Here is an 18,084-nt window from a genome sequence, read left to right as displayed (position 1 = left end):
AAAAAAAAAAAAAAAAAAAATTAAAAATGTATTTTAGGCTGGGCGCAGTGGCTCAAGCCTGTAATTCCAGCACTTTGGGAGGCCGAGATGGGCGGATCACGAGATCTGGAGATCGAGACCATCCTGGCTAACACAGGGAAACCCCGTCTCTACTGAAAAAAAATACAAAAAACTAGCCGGGCGAGGTGACGGGCGCCTGTAGTCCCAGCTACTCGGGAGGCTGAGGCAGGAGAATGGCGTAAACCTGGGAGGTGGAGCTTGCAGTGAGTCGAGATCCAGCCACTGCACTCCAGCCTCGGCGACAGAGCGAGACTCCGTCTCAAAAAAAAAAAAAAAAAAGTATTTTAAAAAATTTAGGGTTAATATGGCAACTCTCTGAACAATCTTTGCAACTTTTCAGTAAATATAAACTATACAAAAATAAAAAACACATAAATGTAGTTTTAAAAATTCAGGTAATTAGCTCTGAATCTACAGCTTCTCTTAAGTCAGCAGCTTTGGCAATGATGGGCCTGAGTCTCCCCAGGCGGCAAAGGCCGAGGCTGCTCCCTCCAGATGGGCCTGAGTGCTGGGGTTTCCACAGTCATCACCCCTCCCCACTGTCTCACCCCAGCTCCACGCTCTGCCTGGCTCCAGCATTTGTTACCAGTGACAAGGAAAAGTCCTCAGTCTCCTCCCTTTCTTCCCCAAGGCCGGATTTCTGGAGAGAAGCTCATTCCTCAACAAGGGTAAACTTGGAGAAAATCACCCTGATGTAGCAAAGAGCAGATAATTAATTCCAGGGCAAGGTCAGAACACGGGGGAGCAAACCTGAATCTATCTTTCTGTTAATTTCTAAAGAAACAAACTGGGGGAAGGGTGAGAATGAGCTTGGGGGTATGGGCTGGGATTGGCAACCTACAGGAGACAAAGTGGCAGAAAGGAGATTCAGGGACCACCCTCGCCCCCTAAATCCCAAAGGACTGGGAACAAAGAAGTCTCTTCTCTTTTTTTTTCCTTATTTTTTATTTGTTTATTTTTTTGTTTCTTTTTTTTTTTTTTTTTTTTTGAGAGGAGTCACTCTCCCAGGCTGGAGTGCAGTGGCGCCATCTCTGCTTACTGCAACCTCTGCACCCAGATTCAAGTGATTCTCCTGCCTCAGCCTCCCGAGTAGCTGGGATTACAGGCACCCGCCACCACGCCTGGCTAATTTTTGTATTTTTAGTAGAGACGGGGTTTCACCATGTTGGCCAGACTGGTCTTGAACTTCTGATCTCAAGTGATCCACCCACCTTGACTTCCCAAAGTGCTGGAATTACAGGCATGAGCCACGGCGCCCGGCCTCTTATTTTATTTTTAGAGAAATCCCTTCTCTGATGCAGCTTCTCCAATGGCTGAAACCAAAGGCAACAGGGAACTGTTTATACCTGCCCAGAGGTTTACCCAGAGGTAGTTACTCAGAATGAGGGGCCAGGGAGGGCAATCCCAGGGGCTGAAAGACCCCAAACCTTACCCTTGGTTCCACCCTGGGCTGGGAACCATAAAAGAAACTTTAGGGCCAGGTGCAGGGGCTCACACCTGTAATCCCAATTTTTTGGGAGGCTAAGGTGAGAGGATCACTGGAGGCCAGGAGTTCAAGACCAGTCTGGGCAACATAGTGAGGCACCATCTCGATTTAAAAAATTAAAAATTGATTAAAGGAAAAAACAGAACTGTAGGGTTAACGTAGGTCCAGTCTAGAGGGGCATGATACCAACAGAGCACACTCCATGACCTCTCACTGTGTGCTGGGAACAGGCCCTGTGAGGCAAGAAATATTTCTTCTTCAACCTTATTTTATGGGAGATAAAACTGAGGCTCAGAGAAACTAAATGAGCTGGCCCAAGGTCACAAAGCCAGAAAGTGGGAGAGGGAGGATTCCAATCCAGATGGGCCTGAGGCCACCCTTCCTAATACCAAAGGTCTACAGATGTCATTCCATTGGGCCAAGGCAGTGTCAGCCCAACCATGCCTAAAAAAAGTAAAACCAAACCAGATGCCAAGATATCAAAGTCAGAATATTTCCCTTAGAAACCCAGATCTCTGGCTTCTTGTGAAAAATCAGAAGACCTGGCCACACTGAGCCAAGACCTGGCCACACTAAGCCCATGTTCCACATGGCAACAATCAGCTGGAGCTGAGTGACAGCTGCCACTTTTGTTAACCCCAGTCCCCTTCACTCCCTACAGTCTCCCCAACATGGAATCCATGGCTACCCAGAGGAGCACTTTCTTCTTATGGAAGAGTCAAAAGAAAAGTGGCACATTTTTCACCCCCAACTCACTTCTTATCACATTACAGGTGTTCACATTTGCACGCCTTGGGGTACACTCTGAGAAGAGCAGAGAGATTTCAGTGAAGAAGCCTCCATGCTCTAGAGCCTCTGCCAGGACAAACACCCAACCAGGTGTGCCAGCCTGGGGGGTCCCAGACCCTTCCCCCAACTATCCTCCCACCTCTCCAGAGCTGGTCTCCAGAGCCCAGAAGTCTGGGCAGCAGGTGCTGAGGTCATCACAGAGCAAAGTCATCTGTCCAGAATGATTCAGGGCCCCTAGGAAGGAGAGCCAAACGCACTCGACCCGAGAACACGCACCCACGCCAAATGCAACTGCTGGGCCAAGGCCAACAGGAAATGTTCTCCATTTATGTGAGCGAAGTAAGAGTCTGCTCCTTGGCAGAAGGTGGGCCCAAGGCCACTGGAGTTTCAGAGGGACTGGACAAGCTACCCAAACCCCACAGGGCACTGAGCTGAAAGGCTTTACAAATCCAGCCTTACTGTGGATAACTTCATCAGCGTCATGCCCCTCTGGTGCTTTGGTAATAACGATGATGGCATTAGTAGCTACCATTTATTAGTCATTTAATAAATAGCAGGTACTGTGCTCAGCAATGATCTAAGCGACACAAAGGGCACAGCTCATAAGTGGAACAGCTTGAGGAATCCACACATATGTTTACATCTGTGTAACCACCACCCAGACTAAAATATAGAATATTTCATCACCCCGTAAGGCCTCCTGCAGGCCATGACTACCCTCCCCAGACCAACCACTACCGGACTTAGACCACCCATAGATTAGTTCTGCCTATTGCTGAACTTCAGAGTAGTGGAATGACACAGAATGTATTCTTGTGTCAAGCTTTTCTTTTTAAATTTATTATTATTATTTAAAAATAAAGATGGGGTTTCCCTATGTTGCCCAGGCTGGTCTCAAACTCCTGAGCTCAAGCAGCCCTTCCAGTTTGTCCTCCCAGAGAGCTGGAATTACAGGTGTGAGCCATCATGCCCGGCCATGACTTCTTTTGCTCCATATCACATGTGTGAGATCATCTCTGTTGCTGTGTATAGCAGTCAATTCTTTCATTGCTGTGTAGTATTCCAATATATGCATAAACAACAGTTGCTTTACTCATTCTACTGCAGATGGACATTTGGGTTGTTTACAGTTTGGAGTATCATGAATAAGGCTTCGTTTTTTGAGGGGGATGGAGTCTCACTCTGTCACCTAGGCTGGAGTGCAGTGTCTCAGCTATCTCAGCTCATTGCAACTTCCGCCTCCCGGGTTCAAGTGATTCTCCTGCCTCAGCTTCCCGAGTAGCTGGGACTACAGGTGCATGCCACTGCACCCGACTAATTTTTGTATTTTTAGTAGAGACAGGGTTTCGCCATGTTGGCCAGGCTGGTCTTGAACTCCTGACCTCAGGAGATCCACCTGCCTCAGCCTCCCAAAGTGCTGGGGTTACAGGTGTGAGCTACCACGCCCGGCGAATAAGGCTTCTATGAACATTTGTATGTGAATCTTTGTGTGGTTTGGGCACTTGTTTTCATTCCTTATTGCTAATGACAAGGGCTAGAATTGCTGGGATGTAGGTTAAGCACATGTTCATATTTGTGAGAGGCTGGGTGCGGTGGCTCACGCCTGTAATCCCAGCACTTTGGGAGGCTGAGGTGGGCGGATCACTTGAGGTCAGGAGTTCGAGATCAGCCTGGCCAACATGGTGAAACCCCGTCTCTACTAAAAATACAAAAATTAGCCAGGCGTGGTGGTGGGCACCTGTAATCCCAGCTACTCGGGCACAAGAATCGCTTGAACCCAGGAGGCGGAGGTTGCAATGAGCTGAGATAGCGCCACTGCGCTACAGCCTGGGTAACAGAGTGAGACTGTGTCTCCGAAAAAACAAAACAAAACAAAAAAACCTGTAAGAAACTGCCAAGCTGTTTTTCAAAGTGGCTGTGGTTTTTTTTTTTTCATTTCTACCAGCAATGTATCAGAGCTTCGTTGCTCTCCATCCTTGCCAACACTTGGTATTTTGGTGGTTTTTAAGATCTAGCCATTCTAGTGGGTGTAAAGCACACATCTCTGCCTCATCTATCCCTTACAGTAACTCTTTGGAGATGGAAACTATTTGTAGTGGATTAAGGATGGCCACAAACTCCTTAATTCCTTCCATGAAGGGGTAGAATACAGGTTCTCTCCCCTGATTCTGGCTAGGCTGTGTAACTGCTTTGACCAATAAACTACAACAGAAGTGACACTGTGTCAATTTCCACACTCAGGCCTCAAGACATGTGGCAGCTTCCCTCCTGCCCATTGGACTGCTTGCTCTGGGGAGGTCCAACAGCCATGCTACGAGGAAGCCCACGCCAGCCACATGGAGAGCGTGCACGAGAAAGTTACACCAACCAGCCCCAGCCAGCCCAGCCCAGGTACCAGACAAGTGATGAAGGAGCCAGCTTCGACTCACATGAGCTGAGTCGTCTGTGCCCTGCTCCAGCCCACAGAATAAATGGGTGGTTGTTCTACATCACGAAATTTTCGGGTAGTTTGACACAGCAATGGACAATCAGAACCATTATCTTCATCTTATGGAGGAAAAAATAAAGGTTCAGAGAGGTAATGTGACGTGTCCATGGCCCCACAGTGGGAGGAATCAGAACGTGAAGTGCCAACAATTGGCATTATATCAAATGTCAAAAGAGGTCCCAGAACAAAGGGGTGAATTTCAGTGACAGGGAGTGATCAGGACAGGCTAGTGGAAGAACTAATAGAGCAGACAGGAAGCTGGACTTTGATTTCTAACAGCCCAATTTTATCAGAAAGGAAGTGGCTTCTCTCTAAACCGTGCAGCCCAGGGCCTGCCTTCTCTCAGACGTGTAAATTGATCAAACAGTGTTTCTAAAGACCGAGGCAGGGACCTGGGGGGTCAGTGGTCCATGGTGTGACATCACCTGCCCCTAGAGGACCCTACTCATCCCTAGCTTGGATTTCAAAGCAGCTCTTAAAGAGAAAAAGAGGCCCCAAGCTAGGGCTGATCACCGGACACCTCTCTCTGCAGTCAGGTAGTCCCACAGCACACAGCAAACATACCAGGTAAGCCAAGCGTGAAGCTCTCGGGGCCAAGAGGATTTCTAGAATATAAATGGCATTGGCACAGCGTGCCCATGCAGGGGCTGTAAGCTCAAACACCCCCAGGGGTCCCAAAAGCATCACATATTTGCAGAACTGGCTGGGCACATCCTGTCAACACAGACACATGGAAGAGACTGCTTCCAAAAGGATGCAAGTTCTCTTCCATTTCTTGGAACACGGGATCCTCTTGGTCTGGCTTTATTTTCCCACTTTCAGTAGGGTCAAAAGAACACAGAAACATCATCTATCAAAAATACACAAGCACGTGGCAGCTGTGGAGTCAGGAAGGCTCCCTGGGGGCAGCCGGCACTGCAGCAAGCTGGAAAGCACATTCGCTGCCCACAGCAGGCGGTCGCTTGCTTGCCACGTGACATGGTGGCCGACACTTGCTAGGTAGGAATGAGTACCCCAGGAGGGCCAGATCTTTGCTTTTCTGAGAGAAACCAGAACTCCAGGTTTTTCACATGAAATTCTAAAAATGTCACAAGCTAATGCCTTTTTCTTCCCCCCCAGAAACATCAAATTATCTGCAGGCAGGATTGGACCTGTGGGTCATCTGTGTGTGGCCGCAGGATTAAATCTTTCCATGAAGCATCTCCAGGCTTCGAGTGAGGAGGACCTGCCCGATGCTGCCTGCAATCTTGAGTCTCCTGGCAACACAGACACACACTTCCCACCACAGGAAGCTTCGATGGTTTTTCAGGGCTGGGCCACATGGGTCTCTTTCCACCTGTCCACATGGACTCCTGCCCCCAGCCCTCTTCAGGCTGATGCTGGCTCTTCTTGCACAGAATGCCCACATGGACGACGGGATGGGATTTGAGAACAAAGGTGTCCCTGGAGCATCCATCCACACCATCCTCCCAACCTGCCTTCCCTGCCTGCGGCCACGATCCTCCACCCGGTGCCCAGCCACACCACATCCCTGGCCTCCCCACCTTTGCACAGGCTGGTCCCTCTGCCTGAATGCCCTCCTTCCCAATCTGTTGAATTCTTTGTTTCTCCTTCCAGTCCCAGATTCATTACCACCTGTTCTACAAAACCTTCCCAATTTCCTAGGCAGGACTTAACACCCCTGGCTCTGGAATCCCTTTACACCTTGACCTTACCTTCACGACAGCACTGTAGCATGGGATGGCACCAACTGGTACCCAAATCAGCCTCCCCACGTACACTGGGGCTTGGTGGGGATGGAGATGGACTGAACTGTCTCTGCCTACTCAAGCTTATCACGGAGCCCATTCCTGAGAAAGTGCCCAATACAGCCAGGCGTGGTGGCTCACGCCTATAATCCATCTCAGCACTTTGGGAGGCTGAGGCGGGAGGATCGCTTGAGGCCAGGAGTTCGAGACCAGCCTGGTCAACATGGTAAAACCCCATTTCTACTAAAAATACAAAAATTAGCCGGGCATGGTGGCGCATGTTTGTAATCCCAGCTACTCGGGAGGCTGAGGCAGGAGAATCACTTGAACCCGGGAGGCAGAGGTTGCAGTGAGCTGAGATCGCATCATTGCACTTCAGCCTGGGGGACAGAGTGAGACTCTGTCTCGAAAGGAAGGAAGGAAGAAAGGAAGGGAGGGAGGGAGGGAGGTAGGGAAAGACAGACAGACAGAAGGAAAGAGAGAGAGACACAGAGAGAGAGAGAGAGCCCAGTGCATGGTGGTAAAGAAAGGACAATCCAGGCTATTAAAAGCCTGTCTTGTTACCTGGCTCCCACCGGGACCCACATCTGAACATAAAACTTGACTCAAGAGAAGAAACCACATAGTTCCTCTTGGGATTTCTGCTGTGACCCTAGAAGCTGGGATGAGGTCTGCTGAATATACAGGGATGACTCAGTGCCTGCTGTCTAGGGTGCCGGGCACAAAGGAAGGTGTTCAACGAACACCTGGAGCTGCTGTTCCTGTTACTCCCTTGGGTTCTCACAAACACTCTCAGGGTCCAGACATGGTGCTTCTCAGGGACATAAACGCGTACCACTGGGCCCAGGTGGGCAGGCTTCCTCCATTCTGGGGAGACACAGGGCCTGGTCACAACATGGAGCACTTTGGGCCTCCAGGCAGACACCTCAAGCCCAGGTTACTGGCTTGCCTCTAACAAGCTTGGGAGCTTCTAGAAAATTCTATCAGTGCTCCTGGGGGCTCCTCACCTGGCTGGCAGCAATCCTGGGAACACTGGGATCTAGAAACAGTTTTTCTTTTCTTTTCTCTTTTTCTTTTTTGAGACACAATCTTGATCTATCACCTAAGCTGGAGTGCAGTGGTGCAATCTCAGCTCACTGCAACCTCTACCTTTTGGGTTCAAGCAATTCTCCTGCCTCAGCCTCCTGAGTAGCTGAGATTACAGGTGCCTGCAACCACACCAGCTAATTTTTGTATTTTTGGTAGAGCCAGGGTTTCACCATGTTGGTCAGGCTGGTCTTGAACGCCTGACCTCAGGTGATCTGCCCGCCTCGGCCTCCCAAAGTGCTGGGATTACAGGTATGAGCCACTGCACCCAGCCTCTAGAGGCAATTTCTAGAGACTTTGGCTTGGGAGGCCTTGTCTTCTGGGCCATTGTCTTCTATCTTCCACCTCAATCAGGCTAGGAGATTTGGGCCAACCAGGCAGAGTAAGAGGTAAAAGCAGAGAGAACAGAAGGATTCAAGAAGGAACTCGATGCCCAACTCCACCGCGGGCTGTGGCCCGGGCAAGAGGCTCCTCCTAGGCCTCACAGGCCTGAAGCCATTTCCTGGCTGTCTCCATGTTTGCACAGGGGACAGTGCAGAGCTGAGGAAAGTTAAATATAGTCTAGTGTCCCCGCTGAACGGCTCCCTGCATCGGTGCCCGAGAGTGCCACCTTGTGGTCCACTCCTGGCTCCTCTGCGGAATAAAAACCATCTCGGGGGAAGGACGAGATCAAGATGGCCGCCTCAGGAAGCACTTGGGGTTGAGAGTGAGAGAGAGAGAGAAGGGAGTGTTTGTACGTGGTTTTCCTCTCAGCGCTGGCTGCTGCCCCATTCCTTCTGGTTGCTAACTCACCACCAAAATGGCTTCCCCAGAAAACTCCAGCAAGGGCCCGAAGTCTGGCCTGGGCCTAAATCCACGCCTCCCAGGCAGCCACTCACCAGGTCAGCCAGGCTGCAAAACTCTTCCAGCCTGAGGAGCATGCCCTCGATGGTCTCCTCCACCTCCTTCGCCTGAAAAAGAGACGACATCCTGGAGATTAGCAAGTGGTTTCCAGGGAGACAAACACCCTTCATTTTTTTTTTTTTAAAGCAAACTAAGTCTTAGGATTATGTGCCCAGTTCCTGCTCGACCCCCTTCCACTGCCTCCTTTGAAAGAGCAATAAACGGGCAGCAGTCCTGGCACCCATCACAGAGGACTGGTTAAAGCCACCATGGCCTCTCCATTCTACACAGCTTTCAAAAGAAACAAGATCAACAAATACAGGAAATAAGCTACCCTTACCCTCCACATTGTACAGATGAGGCTCAGAGAGGTGGGGTAGCCTGCTCAAGATCACAAGGTTAACAAACAGCACGGGGCAAGAATCCTAATCCAGATGGAGTCCACAGCCTCACAGCCTGCTCTAATAAACACAGTGGCCCCAGTGATACCCCGGAGAGGAAGAGCAAGCTGCAGACAGTGCCAGATACAAACCATACCAAAAAAATGTCTGAGGCGGGCAGATCACTTGAGGGCAGGAGTTTGAGACCAGCCTGACCAACATGGTGAAACCCCATCTCTACTAAAAATACAAAAATTAGCCAGGTGTGGTGGTATGTGCCCATAGTCACAGGCTGAGGCTGGAGAATCACTTGAACCCGGGAGGCGGAGGCGCAGTGAGCTGAGATCCCACCACTGCACTCCAGCCTGGGCAACAGAGCGAGACTCCATCTCAAAAAAAAAAAAAAAGTACATGTATCCACAGGGAAAGGTCTGGAATGATAGGTGCCAAACTGCTAATAGTTAAGAGATGTACTTATACTAAAACAATTATTTGTTGTTTATCGGAAATTCACATTCAACTGGGCGTCCCCTAGTTTCTTTGGAAACCCTATTAATAGGGCTTACTTAGCCCTGGGCAGGAAGGGTTGGGAAAGGGACTCTGACAAGGGAAACTTGAATTTTTTATGTTATGTAAAGGGTCCTTGGCCAGGAGCAGTGGCTCATGCCTGTAGTCCCAACATTTGGGGAGGCCGAGGCAGGAAGATCACTGAAGTCCAGGAATTCGAGACCAGTCTGGGCAACATGGTGAGGCTCCGTCCCTTTAAAAAAAAAAAATTTGGCCGGGTGCAGTGGCTCACACCTGTAATCCCAGCACTTTGGGAGGCTGAGGCGGGTGGATCACGAGGTCAGGAGATCGAGACCATCCTAGCCAACATGGTAAAACCCCGTCTCTACTAAAAATATGAAAATTAGCCAAGTGTGGTGCAGCCCTGTAGTCCCAGCTACTCAGGAGACTGAGGCAGGACAATCTCTTGAACCCGGGAGGTGGAGGCTGCAGTGAGCCACTGCACTCCAGCCTGGATGACACAACGAGATTCCATCTCAAAAAAAAAAAAAAATTAGCCAGTCATGGTGGTGCATGTCTGTAGTCCCAGCTACTCAGGAGGCTGAGGCTGCAGTGAGCAGTGATCGCACCACTGCACTCCAGGCTGGGCGACAGAGTGAGAACTTGTCTTTAAAAAAAAAAGAGAAGAAGAAAAAACACCCAGTCATCAGGCCGGACATTAAAATACATGAGTGAAGCAGGCCATCAGGCTTGTGGTGATCTCAGAGGTGCTCATCCAGTCCTCCAGCTGCTGGCCACTAGCCGCCATCAGGAAACGCAGGCCCAGAGCTACCAGATTTTCCATTTTCTAAGAGAAGCCAGAAATCCTAATTTGATAGGAAATGCCCCAATGTTTAAACATGGGAACACATTTAAAAAAACCCTTTAATGCTCCACAAATGAAGCCAATCACGAACGTGCAAAGGGTCTGCCAGTGTACGACTGCTTCATGCACTTGTATAAAGATTAGGGAAATAATTAGGGGTTTGGCTAGGTGTAGTGGCTCACGCCTATAATCCCAACACTTTGGGAGGCCAAGGTGGGCCAATCATCCGAGGCCAGGAGTTTGAGACCAGCCTGACCAACATGGCGAAACCCCGTCTCTACTAAAAATACAAAACTTAACCGGAAGCGGTGGCATGCGTCTGTAGTCCCAGCTACTCAGGAGGCTGAGGCAAGAGGACTACTTGAACCCAGAAGGAGGAGGTTGCAGTGAGCCGAGATCGTGCCACTGTACTCCAGCCTGGGTGACAAAGCAAGATCTGTCTTAAAAAAAAAAAAAAAAAAAAAATTAGGGTTTTTTTCCCCCCAAGTATCTACTACTTTTATGACTTCTAAAATACCAGTTTCTGTTGTTATTTTTGTAATGGCCAGCACGCAGGAAGAAAGTTCACCCAGCACATGATCTGCTTTCCCTACCAGGCCACACCGTCCTGCTCCAGGGAGGCGTGCTCAGGGTTTCTGGGCAGGCCTAGTCCCTGCCTCCTGCACCTGAAGGCTCCCTCACCACCCACTTGTCCCCAGAGAACTGTTTATATAGCACCAGTTCCTGCTGCTTCCAGCATGAGCCATCTCCACCACAACAAAATAAACGACTGCGCAAAAAAACATCTTTCAGGCTGGAGTATAAATAGTACCAAGTTGCAATTTTAAACTCTGCAACCTTCATCTCACAGCTGGGACTATTTCTGTGCCTCAATGCGGGAGAGGGGAGAGAAGACTCGGAAGAAGAAAGATCATCCCCTCACCCAACCCGCAAATTAAATTACAATGAGAAAATGTCATTATCGCACTAAGGGAGAAAGGATGGAGCCAAGAGGTCACTGTGGTGGGAGGAGAAGGTTGGTTGTTCTTTCTGATCCAGGGGAAAGAGAGGAGTGGGGCACAGAGGGTGATGGAGAGATCCTGGGGATGCAGGTGCTCATAACGCAGACCTGGGTCCAGATGTGCTTAAGAACACACAACCCGCATGGGAGGCCACGGAAGCCCACGCCCCAGCTGGGTGGGATGCCTCCTTCCCAAGATGTGTCTGCAGCCCTGTGCTTGTAGGAAGCGCATCACAACCCATCCTGGCCCGCTCAGGAAGGGCATGGCGTGGTCACGGCACTGCTGGGTTCACCTTACCCTCTGCCAGTCATGCAGCTGGAACCCAATGGCTTAACCTCTGCATTTCACTGCTGCTGGATCAGGAACCATCATTCCCGTTTGGCAGAATGCTCAGGAGGTTAACCTGGCATCATAGATGTGGTTAACAGAGTGCTGACACACAATAGGTGCATGATAAGGGGTTGCTTTCCATAGCTCAATTCCTCTCTTTTTTGTATTTTAATTTTTGTAGAGACAGGGGTCTCACTATGTTGCCCAGGCTGGTCTCAAGCTCCTGGCCTCATGCAATCCTCCTGCCTCAGCCTCCCAAAGTGCTGAGATTATAGGCATGAGCCACTGCACCCACCCAATCTCTTTTACCATAGAATAAAAACAAGGACTAGACGCTGTATTTGAATTACTTCATTTACTTCTCACAAGAACCCTATGCAGTAGGTGCTACTATTTCCCTCTTTTTATGGATTGAGAAACAGAGGATCAGAGAGGTTAAGTCCCTTGCTCAAGCTCACACAGCTAATAAATATTGAAGCCAGAATTTGACCCTGAGCACTCTAACTCCAGAGCTAGAATGTGTAATAAGATGTTCTTTGGGGCTGGGTACAGTGGCTCACGCCTGTAATCCCAACACTGGAAGGCTGAGGCCAGAGGATCGCTTGAGCCCAGGAGTTCCAGTCCAGCTTGGGCAACGGGGGGAACGTTTGTCTCTCTAAAAATAAAAGGAAAACTAGCTGGGCACGGTGGTGCACACCTGGGTGGTCTCAGTGTACTTGAGAGGCTGAGGTGGGAGGGTCACTTGGGCCTAGGAGGTTGAGGCTACAGTGAGCTGTGATGCGTCACTGCACTCCTGGGTGACAGAGCGAGATCATCTCAAAACAAAAACAAGATGCTCTTGGGGGAGGTTAGAAATGTGTCCCCTTCATTGCTGCTTGTCAGCTATGGTCAGACCTCCACCTCACCCCCTGGTACCTAGGGAGGTTCCCAAAAGCAGGAGGGAGCAAAGTGAGCATTTGCCGACTGTCTGGTCAGCAAAGGGAGAAACAAGCCCGACCAACCAACAGGAAGAAACATTCCCAACCAACAGGAAGGCGCTCAGGATAAGCCAGCCCACCATGCCCACAAATCATCCATGGGGCAATTTTCTCTCAAGATTATCCCCTAAGTGGCCTCAGAAATGAGAGTCCTGCAGGCTGCAGCCCACGTGCCTTTTTAACCAGCCTGTGAGCAGATGAATGCCCTCGCTGTTCTTTGCAACCCCCTGGGCATAAACTGCTCCACTCAGAGGGGAAGGAGGCGAGAGGCTCACTCTTTAAATGACATTCAAGGAAGGACCAGTGGAGATGGTGAGTGTTTTTTTTTTAAACAAACACCTGCAAATCATGGTTTTCACTGTCTTTTCCCACATCCCCTCTTCTCACAAAGTGGCAGTGCAAACTTCCCAGCTGGGAATGCCCAGACATTGAAGAGGGGCTGGCCCTGCTCACCAAGGGGCTGGCACAAAAAAAAAAAAAAAAAAAAAAAAACACCAAAAAGGTCCCCACCCATTATCTTCTCTAACTCAACAAATGCAAACTCCATCGTCCCCTTGCTCAGGCCAAATACTTCAGAGCACTCTCAACTCTTCTCTCCCACCTCCCACCCCAACCAATCTGCCAGCAAATCCTCTCAGTTCTACCTTCAAAATGTCTCTACCCAAATCCTACTACTTCACTCTCTCTCCCATACAACCAAGCACCATGGCGCATGGCACCACTGTCTCTTGCTAGGACTGTTGCAGTAGCCTGCTCACTGGTCCCAGCTTCCTGTTCTCATGGCCCTTCAATCTACTCTGTGCAGTCCTGTTAAAACAAAAGCAAACAAAAAGGCAGTGGCTCACGCCTGTAATCCTAGCACTTTGGGAGGCTGAGGTGGGTGGATCATGAGGTCAGGAGATTGAGACCATCCTGGCTAACACGGTGAAACCCTGTCTCTACTAAAAAATACAAAAAAATTAGCCAAGCATGGTGGTGGGCGCCTGTAGTCCCAGCTACTCGGGAGGCTGAGGCAGGAGAATGGCGTGAACCTGGGAGGTGGAGCTTGCAGTGAGCCGAGATCACACCATTGCACTCCAGCCTGGGCGACAGAGCGAGACTCCGCCTCAAAAAACAAAAAACAAAAAACAAAAAAAAAGCCCTCCCCGCCCCAGATCCTCCACTGTACCACTTTGCACTCACAGGGATGGCTGCAATCACAAAAATGGAAAATGATGAGGGCTGGCAAGGATGTGGAGGAATTGGAAGCCTCACGCACTGCTGGTGGGAAGGGTACAATTGTGCAGCTGCTCTGAAAACCAGTCCAGCATCTCCTCAGAAGGAACACAGAGTCACCTTATGATCAAGCAATATGCCCACCACTTTGTCCCAGAACTTTGGGAGGCCGAGGCAGGCAGATCACTTAAGTGCAGGAGTTCAAGACCATCCTGGGCAACATAGTGAGACACTGTCTCTACAAAAAAAAAAAAAAAAAAAATACAAAAATTAGCCAGACATGGTGGAATGTGCCTGTATTCCCAGCTACTTAGGAGGCTGGGGTGGGAGAAGCACTTGAGCCCAGAAGATCAAGGTTGCTGTGAGCCGTGATGGCACCACTGCACTCCAGCCTGGACGACAAAGCAAGACCCTATCTCAAAAAAATAAAAAATAAAAATAAATAAAAAAGAAATGAAAACATATGCTCTCACAAAAACTTGTACCATATTCATGACAGTCAAAAAGTAGAAAAGGCTGGGTGTGGTGGCTCACGCCTGTAACCCCAACACTTTGGGAGGCCAAGGCAGGCAGGTCACTTGAGGTCAGGAGTTCGAGATGAGCCTGGCCAACATGGCAAAACCCCGTCTCTACTAAAACTACAAAAATGAGCCGGGTGTAACAAGCCTGTAGTCCCAGCTACTTGGGAGGCTGAGGCACAGAATTGCTTGGGGAACCCGGGAGGCGGAGTTTGCAGCGAGCTAAGATTGCGCCACCCCACTCTAGCCTGGGAGACAGGGCAAGACTCCATCTCAATTAAAAAAAAAAAAAAAATGTGTAAACAATCCAATGTCTATGAAGTGACGAATGAACAAACAAAATGTGGTGTATCCATAAAATAGAGTATCATTTGTCCATAAAAAGTAATGGAGCACCGGCACGCACTACAACATGGGTGATCCTTGCAAACATGATGCTAAGTGAGAGAAGCCAGGCACAAAAGGTCACGCATGACATGATTCCACTTATAAGAAATGTCCAGGCTGGGCACAGTGGCTCACGCCTGTAATCCCAGCACTTTGGAAGGCCAAGGCAGGCAGATCACTTGAGGTCAGGAGTTCGAGACCAGCTTGGCCAATATGGTAAAACCCTGTCTCTACTAAAACTACAAAAATTAGCCAGGCATGGTGGCACGAGCCTGTAGTCCCAACTACTTGGGAGGCTGAGACACAAGAATCGCTTGAACCCTGGAGGTGGAGGTTGCAGTGAGCCAAGATCATGTCACTGCACTCCAGCCTGGGCAAGAGAGCAAGACTCCATCTAGAAAGAAAAGAAGGAAGGGAGGGAGGGAGGAAATGTCAGAGATAGGCTAATCCACAGAGACAGAAAGAAATAGATTCATGGTTGCCCCTCTGCATGGAGTGGCAGGGAGAGGAGAAGAGGGAATAACTGCTAATGGTGATGGGGTTTCTTTTTTGGGTCATAGAAATGTTCTGGAATTAGGTCATGGTGATGTCTGCACAACACAGCAAATATACTAAAAGCCAACAAACGATATACTTTTAAATCATAAATTTATACATGAATTATATACCAATTGTTTTTTTTCTTAGAGACAGGGTCTCATTCTGTCATCCAGGCTAGAGTGCAGTGGTAGGACCATAGCTCACTACAGCCTCCAACTCCTGGGCCCCAGGGATCCTCCCGCCTCAGCTTCATGAGTAGCTGGGACTACAGATGGGCACCACCATGCCTGGCTTCAATTTTTTGAGTCCTCCCTCATCTTCCACCCACTCAGAAAACACCTAATGGGGCCTCCCCAGCCCTACCCCACCTGGAGCGTCCGCCTCCCCCAGATCTCACTGCCTGTTGCTTACCCCCACCCACAACACGAGCCACAGCCTCACCGCAGGGCCTTTGCACCTGCTGTTCCCTTTACTGGTGAAAGTCGTCTCTCACTTCCTTCTAGCTTTTGCTCAAATATTTCTTCCAGGTGAGGCTTTCCCTGACCCTGTAGCTCCCCTACTCCCAGTTCTCCTGCCCCAATTTACTTTTCTCTTTAGCATTTATCACTATCTAATGTACTATCTATTTTTCTCAACTTCTTTCCTGTCATCTTCCCCACCAGAATGAAACCTCTGGGGGATACAGGTTTTTGTCTATTTTATTTGTCTTTCAATTCCCAGAGCCTAGAACAAAGTCTGGCAAATAATAAGTTCTTGTGTTTCAGAGGCAGCCTTCTAACTCCCTCCCATCCCACATGTGCTTTTGCAAAAGAACCTTGCAGCTCCTCCAGTGAAGAGGTGGGATCCAATCCTACCCACCCCCGAATCTGGGCTGGCCTGTGACTTGCTTAGACCAATAGGATGTGATGGGAGCAAGACTCTGTGACTCCCGGTCTAGGCCTCGAGAGACCTCAAGTCTTCTGATTCACCCTCTGGGAAGCCAGAAGCCACATAAGGAAGTTTAGGCAGTACCACAGGGCAACTAGATTCAATAATAACTTAACTGTACATTTTAAAGTAAGTTAGAGGTCCTAGCCAGAGCAATCAGACAAGAGAAAGAAAGAAAGGGCATCCAAACTGGTAAAGAGGAAGTCAAACTGTTACTATTTCCTGATGACATGATCGTATACCTAGAAAACCCTAAAGACTCCTCCAAAAAGCTCCTACAACTGGTGAATGAATTCAGCCAAGTTCCAGGATATAAAAACCAATGCACACACATCAGTAGACTGCTATACACCAACTGCAACCAAACTGAGAATCAAATCAAGAATTCAACTTCTTTTGCAACAGCTGCAAAAATTGAATTTTTAGGAATTTAACCAAGGAGGTAAAAGACTCCTACAAAGAAAACTACAAAACACTGATGAATGGGAGGCCGAGACGGGCGGATCACAAGGTCAGGAGATCGAGACCACCCTGGCTAATACGGTGAAACCCCGTCTCTACTAAAGAATACAAAAAACTAGCCGGGCGACTAGGCGGGCGCCTGTAGTCCCAGCTACTTGGGAGGCGGAGGCAGGAGAATGGCGTAAACCTGGGAGGCGGAGCTTGCAGTGAGCTGAGATCTGGCCACCGCACTCCAGCCTGGGCGACAGAGCCAGACTCCGTCTCAAAAAAAAAAAAAAAAACACTGATGAAAGAAATCATTGACAACACAAACAAATGGAAACACATCCCATGCTCATGGATGGGTAGAATCAATATTGTGAAAATGACCATACTGCCAAAATATATCTACAAATTCAATGCAATTCCCATCAAAATACCACCATCGTTCTTCACGAACTAGAAAAAAAATCCCAAAATTCATATGGAACCAAAAAAGAACCTGCACCGCCAAAGCAAAACTAAACAAAAAGAACAAATCTGGAGGCATCACATTACCTGATTTCAAAATATACTATAAAGGCTGGGCGCGGTGGCTCACGCCTGTAATCCCAGCACTTTGGGAGGCTGAGGCAGGTGGATCGCTTGAGGTCAGGAGTTCAAGACTAGCCTGGCCAACATGGTGAAACCACGTCTCTACTAAAATACAAAAATCAGCCAGCCGTGGTAGCGCGCACCTGTACTCCCAGCTACTGGGGAGGCTGAAGCAGGAGAATCGCTTGAACCCAGGAGGTTGATGTTGCAGTGAGCCGAGATCGCCCCATTGCACTCCAGCCTGGGCAACAAGAGTGAAACTCTGTTTCAAACAATAAAAAAAATTTGAAAAAATGTTTAAAAAATAGGCACATAGGCCAATGGAACAGAACAGAGACCCAGAAATAAACTCAAATACTTACAGCCAACTGATCTTTGACAAAGCAAACAAAAACATAAAGTGGAGAAAGGACACCCTAGTCAACAAATGGTGCTGGGATAACCGGCCAGCCGCATGTAGGAGAATGAAACTGGATCCTCATCTCTCACCTTAAACAAAAAATCAACTCAAGATGGATCAAACACTTAAATCTAAGACCTGAAACCAGGCCGGGCGCGGTGGCTCAAGCCTGTAATCCCAGCACTTTGGGAGGCCGAGACGGGCGGATCACGAGGTCAGGAGATCGAGACCATCCTGGCTAACATGGTGAAACCTCGTCTCTACTAAAAATACAAAAACTAGCCGGGCGAGGTGGCAGGCGCCTGTAGTCCCAGCTACTCGGGAGGCTGAGGCAGGAGAATGGCGTAAAAATCCGGGAGGCGGAGCTTGCAGTGAGCTGAGATCAGGCCACCGCACTCCAGCCCGGGCGACGAGACTCTGCCTCAAAAAAAAAAAAAAAAAAAAAAAAAAAAAAAAAAAAAAA

The 18,084-nt window shown here is 49.0% G+C and overlaps 1 protein-coding gene across 4 annotated transcripts in view; it reads right to left on the bottom strand.

The window, feature by feature from the left end:
* BCAS4 (breast carcinoma amplified sequence 4) overlaps positions 1–18,084 on the bottom strand; it is an 87,680-nt gene that overhangs the window by 52,218 nt on the left and 17,378 nt on the right. For all 4 annotated transcript variants that reach the window (XM_023184150.3, XM_023184153.3, XM_023184152.3 and 1 more), the window contains exon 2: positions 8,536–8,607. In XM_023184150.3, coding sequence (XP_023039918.1) covers positions 8,536–8,607 — 72 coding nt within the window. The remainder of the gene's footprint in view (positions 1–8,535; positions 8,608–18,084) is intronic.

The sequence above is a fragment of the Piliocolobus tephrosceles genome, chromosome 20, assembly GCF_002776525.5.
Source record: "Piliocolobus tephrosceles isolate RC106 chromosome 20, ASM277652v3, whole genome shotgun sequence".
Classification (NCBI taxonomy): domain Eukaryota; kingdom Metazoa; phylum Chordata; class Mammalia; order Primates; family Cercopithecidae; genus Piliocolobus; species Piliocolobus tephrosceles.
Note: the sequence above shows the minus strand (reverse complement) of the source record. Positions and strands in the feature narration are given on the sequence as shown.